Source organism: Ornithorhynchus anatinus, chromosome 4, assembly GCF_004115215.2.
Source record: "Ornithorhynchus anatinus isolate Pmale09 chromosome 4, mOrnAna1.pri.v4, whole genome shotgun sequence".
NCBI lineage: Eukaryota > Metazoa > Chordata > Mammalia > Monotremata > Ornithorhynchidae > Ornithorhynchus > Ornithorhynchus anatinus.
The window spans coordinates 130,467,622-130,485,170 of NC_041731.1; the positions used below are offsets into that span (position 1 = coordinate 130,467,622).

The 17,549-nt window shown below is 47.1% G+C and overlaps 1 protein-coding gene across 3 annotated transcripts in view; it reads left to right on the top strand.

Annotated features, from left to right (window-relative positions):
- SORCS2 (sortilin related VPS10 domain containing receptor 2) overlaps positions 1-17,549 on the top strand; it is a 1,085,532-nt gene that overhangs the window by 1,051,517 nt on the left and 16,466 nt on the right. For 2 of the 3 annotated variants that reach the window (XM_029063664.2, XM_029063665.2), the window contains exons 23-24: positions 3,526-3,651; positions 16,026-16,125. In XM_029063664.2, the coding sequence (XP_028919497.1) occupies positions 3,526-3,651; positions 16,026-16,125 (226 nt within the window). Of the gene's footprint in view, positions 1-3,525; positions 3,664-16,025; positions 16,126-17,549 lie in introns of all 3 variants that reach the window. The other variant, XM_029063667.2, reaches the window with a different exon arrangement.

Consider the following 17,549-nt stretch of genomic DNA (forward strand, 5'->3'; position numbering starts at 1 on the left):
CGTCTCATGGTGGTTGTCATAGTAACAGTACTTGTCACAGTAAAAGACGTCGTCGTAATCATAGTTGTCACAGTAGCAGTCATGGCAGAAGACATCATCACAGTAGTAGTTGTCATAGGAACAGTAACTATCATAGAAGTCGTCATAGTCATAGTAGTTGTCCTAGTAACAGGAGCTGTCATAGTAGAAGTTGTCACAGAAGAAGTGGTTAGTGTAGGAGTGACCATAATATTGATAGTTGTCATAATAATAACGATGATAATTATTACAGTAGTGGTTCGGCGTTTACTATATGCCAAGAACAATGTTCTAAGTGCTGGGGTAGATCCCAGGTCATCAGGTTGTCCCATGTGAGGCTCACCATGTTATCCCCATCTGACAGATGAGGTAAATGAGGCACAAAGAAGTGACCTGCCCTAGGTCATACAGCAGACAAATGGAGGCGGGATTAGAACCAACGTCCTCTGACTCCCAAGCCTGTGCTCTGGCCACTGGGCCATGCTGCTTCTCTACTAATAATAATAATTGTGGTAATTGTTAAGACCTTACCAGGTAGTGTACTAAGCGCTGAGGTGGATGCAAACAAATCAGGGCGGACATAGTCCCCGTCCCTATGGGGCTCTAAATCTTAATCCCCATTAGCAATAACCTTCACAGCATGGCTTAGTGGATAGAGCCCAGGCCTGGATTCTAATCCTAGCTCTGCTACGTGTCTGCTGGGTGACCTGGGGCAAGTCACTTAACTTCTCTGGATGACTGCATCAGCCTCCTGTGTTATCTCCCAACCTCCTGTCTTTCCCCTCTTCAGTCTATACTTCACTGTCCTGCCCAGATTCTCTTTCTACAGAAAGGCTCTGGGCATATCAACCCCCTCTTCAAAAACCTCCAGTGGTTGCCCATCCACCTCCATATCAAACAAAAACTCCTCACTGCTGGCTTCAGAGCCGTCCGTCCCGTCACCCCCTCCTACCTCACCTCCCTTCTCTCCTCCGTCCCAGCCCGTACACTCCGCTCCCCTGCCGTCGCTAACCTTCTCAGTGGGCCTCGTTCTCACCTGTCCCTTCGGCGACCCCTGGCCCTCGTCCTACCTCCCTCCTCACCTCCGCCAAACTCACTCTCTTCTCCTCCTCAAAGCCCTACTGAGAGCTCACCTCCTCCAGGAGGCCTTCCTAGACTGAGCCCCCCTTTTCCTCTGCACCTCCCCTCCCCATCGCCCCGACTCCCTCCCTCTGCTCTACCCCCTTCCCCGCCCCACAGCACTTGTGTATATTTGGACATATTTATTGTTCTATTCATTTTATTAAGGATGTGTGTATATCTATAATTCTATTTATTTTGATGCTATTGATGCCTGTCTACTGGTTTTGTTTTGTTGTCTGTCTCCCCCTTCTAGACTGTGAGCCTGTTGTTGGGTAGGGGTTGTCTCTGCTGTCAACTTATACTTTCCAAGCACTTAGTACAGTGCTCTGCACACAGTAAGTGCTCAATAAATATGATTGAATGATTGAATTCTCTAGGCCTCAGTTACCTCATCTATAAAATGGGGATTGAGAGTGTGAGCCCCACATGGCTCAGGCACTGTGCCCAACCCGATTTGCTTCTATCCACCCCAGGCCTTAGTGCAGTGTCTGGCACATAGTAAGCCCTTAACAAATACCACAGTTATTTTTATTATTAATACCAATATTATTATTAGATTGCATGGAGTTTCTACTTTATGAGAAGGTGGATTGGCAACAGTTGGCGGTTTTAGAGCACTGGGGAGATGTGGACTGAATGTTGTTGTTTTTAGAAAAATGATCGAAGCAGATATCTGTCTCCCCCCTTCCAGACTGTAAGCCCGTTGTGGGCAGGGATTGTCTCTCTTTATTGCTGAACAGTACTTTCCAAGCGCTTAATACAGTGTTCTGCACACGGTAAGCACTCAGTAAATATGATTTAATGAATGAATTAATGAATATGCACTATAGTGGGGAGAGACAGGAGGCTTGAAAGTCAGCGAGGAGGAGGATGCATTTGTCAAGGCGGGATAGGATAAGAGCTTTGATCAGCAGAGTAGCAGTTTGGATGGAGAGGAAAGGGTGGATTTTAGAGATGTTGTCGAGGAAGAACCAACCCGATACGGTGGCAGATTGAATATGGTGAATAAGTTGAGGATCATGCCAAAATTACAGGCCTCTGGCATACTGAGGATAGTGGTGTTGTCTACAATGATGGGAAAGACGGGAGGAGCCAACAGGTGGAGAAGAGTTAGGATGGCATAGAGGCCATTGGATTTGGCAAGGAGAAGGTCATCGGTGGCCTTAGAGAGGGCAGGTTCTGTGGAGGGAAGGTGGCGAAAGCCAGATTGGAGGGGGTCAAGGAGAGATTTGGAGGAGAAGATCTTGAGACAGCGGGTGTAGACGACTCACTAAGGTGACTGGGGAGGAATGGTAGGAGGGAGATGGGGAGATAACTGGAGGGAGCTGTGGGGTCAAGGGAGGGGGTTTTTTAGGATAGGAGAGACATGAGCGTGTTTGAAAACAGTGGGGAAGAAGCCACAGGAAAGAGAGTGGTTGAAGATGGTGGTCAGGGAGGGAAGAAAGGACGGGGAGAGTGTTTTGATATGGTTTGTAAGGATGGAGTCAGAGGCACAGGTGGAGAGGGTCAAGTGTGAAAGGAAGCAGGTCTCCTCATAGGATGCTGCTGGGTAAACTGGGAAAGTTGAAGAGGGCTCAGGACGAGAGAGACTGGAGAGAAGGAGAAAAGCATGAGAAGTAGCATGGCATAGTGGCTAGAGACAGGCCTGGGAGTCAGAAGGTCATGGATTCTAATCCCAACTCCACCATGTGTCTGCTATGTGACCTTGGGCAAGTCATTCTATCTCTCCATGCCTCTGTTACCTCATCTATAAAATGGGGTTTGAGACCGTGAGCCCCACATGGGGCAGGGACTGTGTTCAACCCCATTTGCTTGTATCCAGCACTTAGTACGATGCCTGGCACATAGGAAGTGCTTAACAAACATCCTGATTATGATGATTATTATTATTAATAAGAGATTTTAGGGAGGTCACGCCTGATGGATTCAATTTTATTTATAAAGTGTGCGTCCTGGTCATTCAGGGAAAGAGTTGTAAGGTTGAGGGGCTCCCTTTTGAGAAAGGAGTTAAAAATCTGGAGCACCTACTGCAGGCAATGAGCGTGGGAGGCTTTAAGGATGGAGAAATATTGTTGTCAGCCAGAGGAGAGGGCAGAGTTAAAGCAGGCGAGGATGAAGTTGCGTTGGATGAGGTCGGATGGAAATCTGGAATTCCACCAGCAGCCCTCTGCAGCTCGAGCCCCGGAACAGAGGGGGCGGCCCGTGGGGGTGATGGAGGGACGCGTGTCAGTGGAACGAGATGGTGCAGAGGGACGGGAGAACGAGAAGATTGAAGGGGGTGGCGATTTGTTTATGGCAGTCCTTCTCCTGACACAGACTCCACTGCCAGCCTCGGGAGAGAGAGCTAACCACTGACCCGACCCTGAAATTCCCGATTTTCCACAGGTAACGGGTATTCCCGAAGAATCTCTGGTGACTGTGGTGAAACCGGGTCTGCCCACCACAGCCATCTTGCACGTGCTCCTTCCACCGCCCTCCCCCAAGAGGAAGCGGAGTGTACCCGCTGATAAGGTAATGCCTCAGGTGGGTAAGAATTTGAGACACTCGGAGCCTGGACGGGAGACGGGCGGCGGCGGTAGGTCACAATCTGAGTCGAGGCGTGTCCCCCAGCTCAATTAAGACGTGTGGGCTTTGTGCGATGATGATGATGACGGTATTTGTTAAGTGCTTACTCTGTGCCAAGCACTGTACTAAGCGCTGGGATAAATACAGAGTCATCAGGATGTCCCACATGGGGCTCACAGATTTAATTAATCTCCATTAATCTCCATTCTACAGATGAGGTAACTGAGGTGCAGAGAAGTGAGATGACTTGCCCAAAGTCACACAGCTGATAAGTAGCGGAGCCGGGATTAGAACCCATGACCTCTGACTCCCAAGCCCAGGCTCTTTACACTAAACCCTGCTGCTCCCTCAATCATCCTGCTCCCATGCTGTGTAAGAGGCAGCCCGGTTTAATGGCTAGAGCCCGGGCCTGGGAGTCAAAAGGTCATGGATTCTAATCCTGGCTCCTCCACATGTCTTCTGCGTGACCTTGGGCAAGTCATTTCACTTCTCTGGGCCTCAGTTACCTCATCCAGAAAATGTGGATTAAGACTGTGAGCCCCACATGGGACAGGGACTTGTGTCCAAACTATTTTGCATCTACCCCAGCTCTCAGAAGAGTGTTTGGCACATAGTAAGCACTTAACAAGGACCATAATTATTATTATTGTGTGTGAAGTTGGAAGCTGAACACCCTTGGATGAAGCATCCATTTTGGGAAGGTAAAGAGTGCGGGGCATTCGGTTGTATCAGATGTTGTTCTGCATAAAGGCTTTACGTCTTTTCTTTCCCTCTCTTTGTCTCTGTCCCTCTCTCTCTCCCTCATGTTCATTTCACAGTCAGAGGTGTCTTCTGCAAGTACGTAGGCCATCTCTATCTGCTTACAGATTCATCTATATCTCTTTATGTGAACCTGAAATGAGATAGGCCATTTAGAAGCAGCGTGGTTTAATGGGAGTCAGAGGTCCTGGGTTCTAATCCCAGCCCCGCCACTTATCAACTCTGTGACTTTGGACAAGTCACTTCACTTCTCTGAGCCTCAGTTACCTCATCTGTCAAATAGAGATTAAGACTGTGAGCCTCACGTGGGACAACCTGATTACCTTGTATCTACCCCAGTGCTTAGAACAGTGATAGTAAGCGCTTAACAAATACCATCATTATTATTACTATTATTATTATTATTTAGGGTAGGAGATCAGTCCATCTGTAAACAGTGTTTATAGAGAGGACCTCTACGAGCAGAGCTCTGTATTAAGCATTCGGAAGAGTACTACAGAGTTCCACACAACCCCGCCCTCAAGGTGCTGACAAAACTAGGGGGAGACAGACATTAAAAGTTATTCTATAGGGGGGAAGCAATAGAATATAAAAAAGAGCACGGGCTTCAGAGTCAGAGGTCGTGGGTTCTAATCCCAGCTCTGCCACTTGTCTGCTGTGTGACCTTGGACAAGTCACTTCACTTCTCTGTGCCTCAGTTACCTCATCTGTAAAATGGGGATGAAGACTGTGAGCCCCCCCATGGGACAACCTGATTACCTTGTACTTGATTCTATTTAGTTGCCATTGTTTATACGAGATGTTCTTCCCCTTGACTCTATTTGTTGCCATCGTTCTCGTCTGTCCGTCTCCCCCGATTAGACCGTGCGCCCGTCAAACGGCAGGGACCGTCTCTATCTGTTGCCGACTTGTTCATTTCAAGTGCTTAGTACAGTGCTCTGCACATAGTAAGCGCTCAATAAATACTATTGAATGAATGAATGAATGAATGAATGAACCCCAGTGCTTAGAACAGTGCTTGGCACATAGTAAGTGCTTAACAAATACCACAATTATGATATGTTCATAAGTGCTACTGGGGGCAAGTAATGAGTAGCCAAATGCTTAAGGAAAGCTGTGAGAATAGGGAGTTTAATTTGACAAATGTATTCAAGAAAGCGTGGGCTCTCATAATAATGATAATGCTACTGGTTAAGTCCTGGCTGTGTCCCAAGCATCGTGCTATGTTCTGGAGTAGATTCGAGATAATCAAATTGGATGCGGTCTCTGTCCTACATGGGGCTCAAAGCCTACGTAAGAAGAATAATAACAATAATAATAATAATAACGGTATTTGTTGAGTGCTTACTATGTGCAAAGCACTATTCTAAGCACTGGGGGGGGGGGTACAAAGTCATCGGGTTGTCTCATGTGGCGGTCACAGTCTTCATCCCCATTTTCCAGATGAGGTGACTGAGGCACAGAGAAATGAAATGACTTGCCCAAAGAAACACAGCTGACAAGTGGCGGAGCTGGAATTAGAACCCACGACCTCTGACTCCCAAGCCTGGGCTCTTTCCGCTGAGCCAGGCTGCTTCTCAGACGGATAGGATTTAATCCTGATTTTACAGATTAACGTCTGCATACCTCTCCAGACTATAAGCTCGTTATTGGGTAGGGAAGCTGGGTACTAATCCTGTTGTATTGTACTCTCCCAAGTGCTTAATACAGTGCTCTGCACATAATAATTGCTCAAATGATTGATTGATTGATTGATTGATTGATTGAGGAAACTGGGGCCCAGAGAAGTGTAGACACCTGTCCAAGGTCACGCAGCAGACAAGTGGCAGAACCAGGATGGGAACGCAGGTAGTCTGATTCCCAGGCCAGGGTTCTTTCCTGTAGCGATGCTATCTTTGAAAGCCTTTCATATTATGACTGTGGGCAAGTCACTTCACTTCTCTGTGCCTCAGTTACCTCATCTGTAAAATGGGGATTAACTGTGAGCCTCACGTGGGACAACCTGATTACCCTGTATCTACTCCACCACTTAGAACAGCGCTCTGCACATAGTAAGCACTTAACAAATGCCAACATTATTATTATTACTATTATTATTATTTATCTCATTAGTCCTCACTGCATCGCTGAGAGAAAAGAGGTAGGTGGTGAGGTAATCCTGTTTAATAAATGGGTAAACTGAGGTCCAGGCTAGATAAGCCACTTGTCCAAGAAACCCCACTGGTGATCCCGATTGTACCCCTAGCCCACAATGCGCTGTGTACAGTGCTCTGCGCCTAGTAAGTGCTCAATAAATGTGACTGAATGAAGGAATGAATGAATATCTTGCATTGATGAAAGGAACGACGTCTTGAGTGAAACTCTAGACTGTAAGCTCATTATGGGCAGGGAGCAGGTCTTGTAATTCTGCTCTGTTGCACTCTTCCAAGTGCTTAGTACAGTGCTCTGCACAAAGTAATTGCTCAATAAATACCATTCATTGATGGACTGACAGCAGTAGCAAGGGGAGTATTTATTCCAGCATCTGTGAGAACAACGCCCTGTACAAAGCACTCTGGGAGGACAAAATAGAAACGTGTCCTGCCCTGAAGAAGGCAAAATCGGAGGCAGATGCACACGTCTTTACAACCAGTGCAATCCAAGTAAGCAACTCTACTCAGATGATGTATTCAGCATGAGTCCCTCTATACTGGACGCTCATTGTGAGCACTGAGCAAGTCTGGAGCGTGTCTTCCCCCTCTGTTATATTGTACTGTCCCATGCACTTAAGACAGTGCTCTGCACCCAGAAGTTCTTGGCGTGGTCCAGTGGATAGGGCCCGCGCCTGGGAGTCAGAAAGAACTGCATTCTAATCCTGGCTCTGACATCTGTCTGTTGCGTGACCTCGGGCAAGTCACTTACCTTCTCTGGGCCTCCGTCCCCTCATCTCTAAAATGGGGATTAAGACTCTGAGCCCCAGGAGAGACATGGACGATGTCCAACCTGATTAGTCGGTGGCTCAGTGGAAAGAGCCCGGGCTTGGGAGTCAGAGGTCATGGGTTCTGACCCTGACTCCGCCACTTGTCAGGTGAGTGACCTTGGGTAAGTCACTTAACTGCTCTGTGCCTCAGTTACCTCATCTGGGGATTAAGACTGTGAGCCCCACGTGGGACAATGTGATAAGCTTGTGTCTACCCCAGGGCTTAGAACAGTGCTTGGCACATAATAAGTGCTTAACAAATGCCATCATTATTATCATTATTATCCTACCGCTTAGAACAGAGTCTGACCCATACTTAACGCTTAACGAATACCATTAAAATGATAAATAGATGAATAAGTAAATGAATATACCGAAAGTCCTCAGCATTGGCTTTCAAGCAGTCAGTCCCCTTGCCCCCTTGTACCTCGCTACTCTCCTACTCCACCGCAGCCCGCAGGCTTCGCTCCTCTAATGCCAACCTTCTCCCTGGGCCTCCATCTCGTCTATCTCGCCGCCGACCTCTTGCCCATGTTCTGCGTCTGTCCTGGAACGCCCTCCCTCCTCACATCCCACAGACAATGAGTCTTTCCCGCTTCAAAGGTTTACTGGAGGCCCATCTCCTCCAAGAGGCCTTCCCTGACTAAGCCCTCCTTTCCACTTCTTCTACTCCCTTTTGCGTCACCCCGTCTTGCTCCCTTTTTTATCCTCCCCCCCCCCAGCTCTACAGCACTTATGTCCAGATCTGTCATTTATTTATTCATATTATTGTCCACTTCCCCGGTCTAGGCTGAAAGCTCATTATGAGCAGGGAATATGTCTATTTCTTTATTGTGCTTTCCAAGGGCTCAGTGCTCTGCACACAGGAAGCGCTCAATAAATACGATTGAATGAATGAAATAACCAAATATGATTGATTAAGCCAGTCTGGCTGGTTACTTAAGGGCGAGATTAGTGATGTTCAGCAGGTCAGAATAGCCTGGGTGGCAAACAGCTCGTGCATTTTCTAATGAGAAACAGTTTGTTCCCCCTTAGAAGTTGCTGGAGGTGAGACACACGATGTTCATCACGGATATGTCTTCTGTCCCTGCTGGCAGGAATTCTTGGAGGTTTCCGGATCGCTGGGCTCTGGGGCATAATTAGCAGCTCTTGTTAAGAAACAGAAAGAGCCAAAGCAGAAGGGAAGCTACGACCTCCGGTGATCCCATCATGGAGAGCTCTCCTCTCCTCCTCTCCACAACCCCCTCACGCTTCTTTCGTAGGGAAGTCTTCGTTATCAGGGAAAGGAATCCGCCAGAGACATCTCAGGAAGCCCTGAGAGAATTCTGGGCCAGACAGGGGCTGTCAGAGCTGTGATCTCCTCAAACACTCGGCCCTGCGGCTTTGGGGAAATGGCAGCGGAACGAGACACCGGACAAGCCTGAATCCCTAAGGAATGAATGTCCGCCAGAAGTAGACGTCTCTGTCGACTCTCCCCAGGGCAAAAACTGGCCAAACATCTGAACCACTGACCCCCGAATTTGCTTTCTTCTCTGCCTCGCTTTGCCGCCGCCAACACTTTCCTCCTAATTCTTTCCCTTCCCTCGGTCAGGCAATCGTATTTATTGAGCGCTTACTTGGGAGAGGACTATATAACAATATAACAGACATATTCCCTGCCCACAGCGAGATTACAGTCTAGAGGGGGAGAGAGACAGTAATAATAAATATACAAATTACAGCTATGTAATCCTACTGAGGGATCTGATCTAGTCAGGGTGATGCAGAAGGGAGTGGGAGAGGAAGAAAGGAGGATTTAGTCAGGGAAGGCCCTGGGAGGAGATGGGCCTTCAATAAGGATTTGAAGCGGCGGGAGAGTCATTTTCTGTGGGATTTTAGGAGGGAGGGCATTCTGGGCCAGAGGCAGGACGTGGTTGAGCGTTTGGTGGTGAGGTAGACGAGATGAAGACCCAGTGAGAAGGTTGGCATCAGAGGAGCAAAGTGTGCGGGCTGGGTTGGACTAGGAGAGTAGCGAGGTGAGGTAGAAGTGGGGTGAGGTGATTCCCTTCCCTCTCCACCTTTCCACCTCCTTGTTGTCTTCTCTCCCCAACTCACTTCCTCTCTCCTCCAGCCCCTCCTCCCATCTTCCCTCTGATGGGCTGTGATTAATAGCCATCAACCCTGGGCAAGTCCAGGAAAATATGGAAAAGAATCCTGGCTCAGTGGAAGGAGCCCGGGCTTGGGAGACAGAGGTCATGGCTTCGAATCCTGGCTCTGCCACTCGTCAGCTGTGTGACTGTGGGCAAGTCACTTCACTTCTCTGGGCCTCAGTTACCTCATCTGTAAAATGAGGATTAAGATTGTGAGCCTCACGTGGGACAACCTGATGACCCTGTATCTCCCCCAGCACTTAGAACAGTGCTCTGCACATAGTAAACGCTTAACAAATACCAATATTATTATCCAGAATTTGACCTGGTTGAAGATTTGCTCAGAACACCATTATTTGTGTTAACTCATCTGCCTCGATTGAGAATGACAGGGTAGAATATCTGTAATAATAATAATAATAACAACAAGAAAACTGGCTTTTTTAAAGCACCTATTATGTTCCAGGCACTGTACTAAGTGTGTGTGGGGGGGAGGCGGCTGGCATGGGGTAATAGATAGAGCCCGGGCTGGGAGTCATGGGTTCTAATCTCTGCTTCACCACTTGACTACAGTGTGACCTTGGTCAAGTCGCTTCATTTCTCTGGGCCTCAATTCCCTCAAGTGTCAAATGGGGATGGAGACTGTGAGTCCCGCTTGGGACAGGGACTTTGTCCAACCCAATTTGCTTGTATCCTCCCAATGCTCAATACAGTGCCTGGCACATAGTAAGTGTTTAACGAATAGGTTGTGAGCCATTTAGACTGTGAGCCCATTATTGGGCAGGGATTGTCTCCATCTGTTGCCCAGTTGTACATTCCAAGTGCTTAGTACAGTGCTCAATAAATACTATTGAATGAATGAATGAATATTATTATTATTACTACAAGCCAATCAAATTGGATACAGTCCCTCTCCCATACTGGGGTAACATTCTTCATCCCCATTTTACAGATGAGGTAACTGAGGCACAGAGAAGTAAAATGACTTTCCCAAGGTCACACAGCAGACACGTGGCAGAGCTGGAATTAGAACCCACAACCTTCGGACGGCCAGGCCTGTGCTCTTTCCATTAAGCCATGCTGCTTCTCGCACACTAAGTACTAAGAACTTGGAAGATATAAAATATAACAGAGTTTAGATACATCCCCTGCCCACAGTGAGTTTACAGTCTAGAAGGGGAGACCGACATTAACAACAACAACAATAATAATAGCAGTGGTATTTGTTAAGCACTTACTATGCACTAGGCACTGTTCTAAGAGCTGGGTAGATGCAAAATAATCCAGTTGGACACAGCCATCAATATAAGAGCCTGGGCTTCGGAGTCAGAGGTCATGGGTTCGACTCCCGGCTCTGCCACTTGTCAGCTGTGTGACTGTGGGCAAGTCACTGCTCTTCTCTGTGCCTCAGTGACCTCATCTGTAAAATGAGGATTAACTGTGAGCCTCACGTGGGACAACCTGATGACCCTGCATCTCCCCCAGCGCTTCGAACAGTGCTCTGCACATAGTAAGTGCTTAACAAATACCAACGTTATTATAAATAAATAGAATTACAGATATACACATATATCCATAAGTGCTGCAAAGCAGGGAGAAGGGGGGAAGAGCAAAGGGAGGGAGACAGACTCGGAGCTCTTCCTGAGAACCTCTTTCCCAGGACTTCAACTGGATTCTCCTCACCTCAAGATGGCTCCTTCTTCTTCCCAAATTCTACTTCCTTCCAGATCCTCTCTGACTGGTTCGCCTGACACTTTGGGGAGAGGCACCAAGGAATGATTTTCCTGGCTTCCCCTCCTCTCTCATCACCTTACCCCCCCCTTCCTACCTCACCTCACGATTTCCACCCAGCCCACCTCACCACCCAGCCCGCACACTTCGCGTGAGGATCAGTCAGTCAGTCGATCGTATTTATTTATCATTACAGTGTTCAGGGCACTATACTAAGCGTCCGGGAGAGTAAAATACAACAATAAACAGACGCATTCCCTGCCCACAATGAGTTCCCAGTCTAGGGGGTCAGTGGAAGTGGTTGCCACAAGGATTCATTCATTCAGCTCATTCAATTGTATTTATATCGAATTGTACATTCCAAGCGCTTAGTACAGTGCTCTGCACATAGTAAACACTCAATAAATACTATGGAATGAATGAATGAATTTATGGACTGCTTACCGTGTGCAGAGCACTGTTCTAAGTGCTTGGGAAAATACAATACAGCAATAAAGGGAGACAGTGGGGACAAGAGGGTCAGTTCTCTCCTTTTAGTGGAAGATGACATGATCACTAAATGATAAGTAGAGCTCTAGCTTTTCCGGGATGGTTACGTAAGTGTGGAATTATTCATGAGAAACCTTTCCAAAGTGCATTAACATTTCTACCTAAAGTTGTTTCCTGGCAAAGAGTAGTTTTAAGTCAGAATCTTCCTTTGAACTAGGGCATTTCTCCTACCATCCCTCTGCACTAGGGACTGTGAGCCCCTTGTGGAACGGGGAAGGTGTCTGATCTCATTAACTTATATCAAACTCACTGCTTAGCCCTGGGCTTGGCACAGAGAGAGAGGGCGAGAAACAGAGACAGGGAAAGAGGAAAAAAAAGCCCGGGCCTGGGAGCCGGAGAACCTGGCTTCTAATCTCGGCTCTGCCACTTGCCTCCTGTGTGACCTTGGGCAAGTCACTTGACATCTCTGTGCCTCAGTGACTCATTCTCCCTCCTACGTAGTGAGCACCAAATGGGACCTGAGGATCTCGTATCTACCCCAGCTCTTAGTACAATAATAATAACGTTGGTATTTGTTAAGCACTCACTATGTGCCAAGCACTGTTCTAAGCGCTGGGGTAGATACAGGCCTCACAGGTTGTCCCATGTGAGGCTCACAGTCTTAATCCCCATTTTACAGATGAGGGAACTGAGGCACCGAGAAGTTAAGCGACTCGCCCAAAATCACACAGCTGACAGGTGGCGGAGCCAGGATTAGAACCCATGACCTCTGACTCCTAAACCTGGGCTCTTTCCACTGAGCCATGCTGCTTCTGGACATATGATAAGTGCTTAACAGATACCATCAAAAAAGAGACACTGATGGGGGAGTTCAAGTGTGGATGTGTGTGTTTGTGCATATTTACTATAGTATTGGAAGAAGATTAGTGTGGCCTAGGGGATAAAGCCCGGGGCTGGGAGCCAGGGGACCCGGTTTCTAATCTTGGCTCCACCACTTGCCTCCTCTGTGACCTCGTGCAAGTTACTTGTCTTCTCTATGCCTCAGTGACCCATTCTCACTCCTACTTAGAACAGTGCTTGGCACATAGTAAGCGCTTAACAAATACCATTATTATTTCTTAGACTGTAAGCCCCATATGGGACCTAATGATCTCTTATCTATCCCAGATCTTAGTACAAGAGAAGCAGCAGGGCTTAGTGGAAAGAGCTCGGGGTTGGGAGTCAGAAGTCTTGGGTTCTAATTCCAGCTCCACCACATCAGCTGTGTGACTTTGGGTAAATCACTTAAGTTCTCTGTGCCTCAGTTACCTCATCTGTTAAATGGCAATGAAAAGTGTGAGCCCCACGTGGGACTGGGACTGTGCTTAAAACAGTGCTTGGCACATAGTGAGCGCTTAACAAATGTGATAATTATTATTACAATGCCTGACACATAGTAAAAGTTAAATAAATATCATCAAAAAAAAAAAAGGATACTGATGGTGGAGTTCATCTGTGTGTGTGCGTGTGTAATATTCATATTGCCAGACCCTGTTTTTTCACTGATTTATGGAATTTCTGAAGAGCTTACTGTGTGTCCAACACTGTTCTAAGAACGGGGCTTAATACGAGCTAATCAGGTTGGACACAGTCCATGTCCCCCGTGGAGCGCAAATTCTTCAGCCCCATGATACCTGTCTACTTGTTTTGTTTTGTTGTCTGTCTCCCCACTTCTAGACTGTGAGCCCGTTGTTGGGTAGGGATTGTCTCTATCTGTGGCCGAATTGTACTTTCCAAGCGCTTGGTACAGTGCTCTGCACACAGTAAGCTCTCAATAAATACGATAGAAGGAATGAATTTTACGGATGAGTAACTGAGGCACTGAGAAGTGAAGTGACTTGCCCAAGATCACACAGCAATAATTGTTATAGCTGGGATTCGAACCCAGGTCCTCTGACTCCCAGGTTCGCGCCCCTTCACCTGGGCCGCACTGCTTCTCTCTAGACTTTGCTGCCTTCCGTTTTAATGATCTGAGGGAGAAGGTTGTATTAATTTTTTCCCCCACTTACAGAGAGAAAGGTTACTACTTTATCTTGTTAGAGGTGAGCCGAAAAGATGCCCTTTTGGAAACGTTTTCTAGATATATGGTTTGTGCTTTTTATCTCAGTAACAATGATATTTGTTAAGAGCTTACTGTGTGCTAGACACTGTTGTAAGTGCTGGGGTAGATAGAAGATAATCAGGTTGGACACAGTCCCAGTCCCTCGTAGGGCTCACAGTTAATGTTAATGTTGGTATTTGTTAAGCGCTTACTATGTGCAGAGCACTGTTCTAAGCGCTGGGGTAAACACAAGGGAATCAGGTCGTCCCACGTGGGGCTCACAGTCTTAATCCCCATTTTACAGATGAGGTCACTGAGGCACAGAGAAGCGAAGTGACTTGCCCAAAGTCACACAGCTGACAAGTGGCAGAGCCGGGATTCGAACCCATGATCTCTGACTCCAAAGCCCATGCTCTTTCCACTGAGCCATGCTGCTTCTACAGTCTTAATCCCCACTTCACAGATGAGGTAATTTAGGCCCAGAGAAGTGAAGTGACTTGCCCAATATCACACAGCATACAAGTGTCGTATCTGGAATTAGAACCCATGACCTTCTGACTCCCAGGCCCGGGCTCTATCCACTAGACTGATGAATCTCATTTCGGCCCTCTGGAAAATGAGCCGGTGCGGAAAGTGATAACGAGGAAGATAGGTGTCGTTTATCATGAAGGGCCAGTGTGTTTCTCACTTTGAATGATGCTATCTTGTCGAACAGTGGAAAATCATATTTCAGTCCCCCTTGACCTGCATGAGGAAAAACCTTATGGCCGGCACAGACTATTTCACTGTGTGGATGGAGACCAGTGTGTATGAAGGATAAGCTACAGAGAGGCAACCGATAAGGGGAGAACTAATTCAATTCAGTTCAATAGTATTTATTGAGCGCTTACTACGTGCAGAGCACTGAACTAAGTGCTTGGAATGAACGAGTCGGCCACAGATAGAGACGGTCCCTGCCGTTTGACGGGCTCACGGTCTGATCGGGGGAGACGGACGGACGAGAACGATGGCGATAAATAGAGTCGAGGGGAAGAATATCTCGTATAAACAATGGCGACTAAATAGAATCAAGAACGAACCTGGGGAGTCTGCATTTAGTCAATCACGTCTATTGAGCATTTACTGTGCGCAGAACACTGTATTAAGGGCTTGGGAGAGGACACTACAACAATAAACAGACGTATTTCCTGCCCACAAGGAGCGCAGAGTGTCAAAGCACAATCAGTGAAAGGCCCGTCATGCAATCTAGTAGCTGGACCACTTCCTACTCCTAGAAATATTATCCAACCTCGGCTTCACTGACTCTGTCCTCTCCTGCTTCTCCTCCTAGCTCTCCGGCCGCTCATTCTCGGCCTCCTTCGCTAGCTCCTTCTCTGCCTTCTACCCCCTAATTTCGGGGATCCCTACTCAGTTCCGCCTCCCCTTCTTTTCCCCATCTGCACCCACTCTCTTGGAGAACTCATTCACGCCCATGGTTTCAACTATCACCTCTATGCGAATTACATCCAAATCTCCATCTCCAGCCCTGATCTCCCTCCCTCTCTCCAGCCTCGTACTTCCTCCTGCCTTCAAGACATCTCTAGTTGGATGTCCTCCCATCACCTCAAACTTAACATGTCCAAAACACAGCTCCTTGTCTTCCCACCCAAACCCCATCCTCTCCCTGACTTTCCCCATCGCTGTGGACAACTCCACCACCCTCTCCCTTCCCCTCCCCTCAGCACTGTACTCGTCCGCTCAACTGTATATATCTTCATTACCCCATTTATTTTGTTAATGAGATGTACATCACCTTGATTCTATTTATTTGCTATTGTTTTAATGAGATGTTCATCCCCTCGATTCTATTTACTGCTATTGTTCTCGTCTGTCCGTCTCCCCGATTAGACCGTGAGCCCGTCAAAGGGCAGGACTGTCTCAGTTACCGATTTGTACATTCCAAGCGCTTAGTACAGTGCTCTGCACATAGTAAGCACTCAATAAATACTATTAAATGAATGAATGAAATCCTCCCTGTTTCACAAGCCTGTGACCTTGGCTCGACTCACCTCTCTCTCTCTCAAGTCTCCTCTGGTGTTCTTGAAATGCTGTGAAAATGCATCCTGATCTTCTCAGAAAATCAGTGACTCCTAAATATTGCCTCACACTTGTTGGATTTTCTTTACGCTTCCAGAGAATTGCAGCTATCAAGCAAGCCTTGAATTCGCACAACATCACCTTTTTCCTGAGAGGAAAATTCTGGGTCTTGGTCACATTAAGCAACGCAGATTCAGGTAAGAATCAAGATGGCAGAGTTTGGCTTTTTGAAAATTGCATTTGTTACGCACTTACTTCATTCCAGGCAAGCTAATCAGCTTGGAGACAGTCCAAGTCCCACATTAGGCTCTCAGTCTTTATCCCCATACTCCAGATGAGGTAACTGAGGCCCCGAGAAGCCAAGCGACACGCCCAAGGTCACACAGCAGACAAGTGACAGAGCGGGGATTAGAACCCAGCTCATCTGACTCCCAGGCCCAAGCTGTATCCACTACACCGCACTGTTCTGCCTTGGCAGTTAGAGAGTTAAATCAATGCTTTTTGTTATCTATATTCAATCCCAAAGACATTTCCCCATCGCATTTTCATCTTTCGTCCAACAGCCTTGGCCCTGCTCATGTCCCGCTGATCAGGGTAACTCTGAAGCTGTCCTGGGTCTTCATTTAGACTCTGAGTTTAATTTGGTGCCTGCAAAACAACTGGAGGAGGAAAAGGTTGTATTTTTAATAGAACACCTGCAGTGAAGGTCACGGTGCACAAATGCCATTAAGTAAATTAAGCAACTTTTTAATCCTGATTCGAACAGACATTCCCCCTGAAAATGACAGCACAAGTTGCCAAAAAAGTTGTAAGTAGAGAGAGGGTCTCCAGTGTCATGGGGAGTTTCTACAGCTGAGAAACAGCGTGGCCTAGTGAAAAAAAAAAAAACACGGGACAGGAAGACAAAGGACCTGGGTTCTAAGGGTTCTAATCGCAGCTCTGCCATTTGCTGTGTGACCTTGGGCAAGTCACTTTACTTCTCTGTTTTTTCTCTATACCTCAGTTCCCTCACCTGCAAAATGGAAATTCAATCCATGTTCTCCCTCCTACATAGATTGGGAGCTCCATGTGGGACCTGATTATCTTGTATCTACCCCAGTATTTAGCACACTGCTGGGTATGTAGTACCCAGGGGAAGCAGCGTGGCTCAGTGGAAAAGAGCCTGGGCTTCCGTGTCAGAGGTCATGAGTTCGACTCCCAGCTCTGCCACTTGCCACTGTGTGACTGTGGGCGAGTCACTTAACTTCTCTGTGCCTCAGTTACCTCATCTGTAAAATGGGGATTAACTGTGAGCCTCACATGGGACAACCTGATTACCCTGTATCTAGCCCAGCGCTTAGAACAGTGCTTTGCACATAGTAAGCGCTTAACAAATACCAACTATTATGTAGTATGGGCTTAATAACTACCCCAATTTTCATTATTACTCTTTCAGAGTGTCCTCTGATGCTCACGTTAGACTGTAAAATCCTTGAAGGCAGGGATCACATCTAACAACTTTATGACACTGTTCTCTCCTAAGTGCTCAGTACAGTACTCTGCTTCCAGTAAGCGCTCAATAAATACTCTGGTTTGATTTTGACTTTCGTTCATTCTTTCAGTAATACATATTTATTGAGCA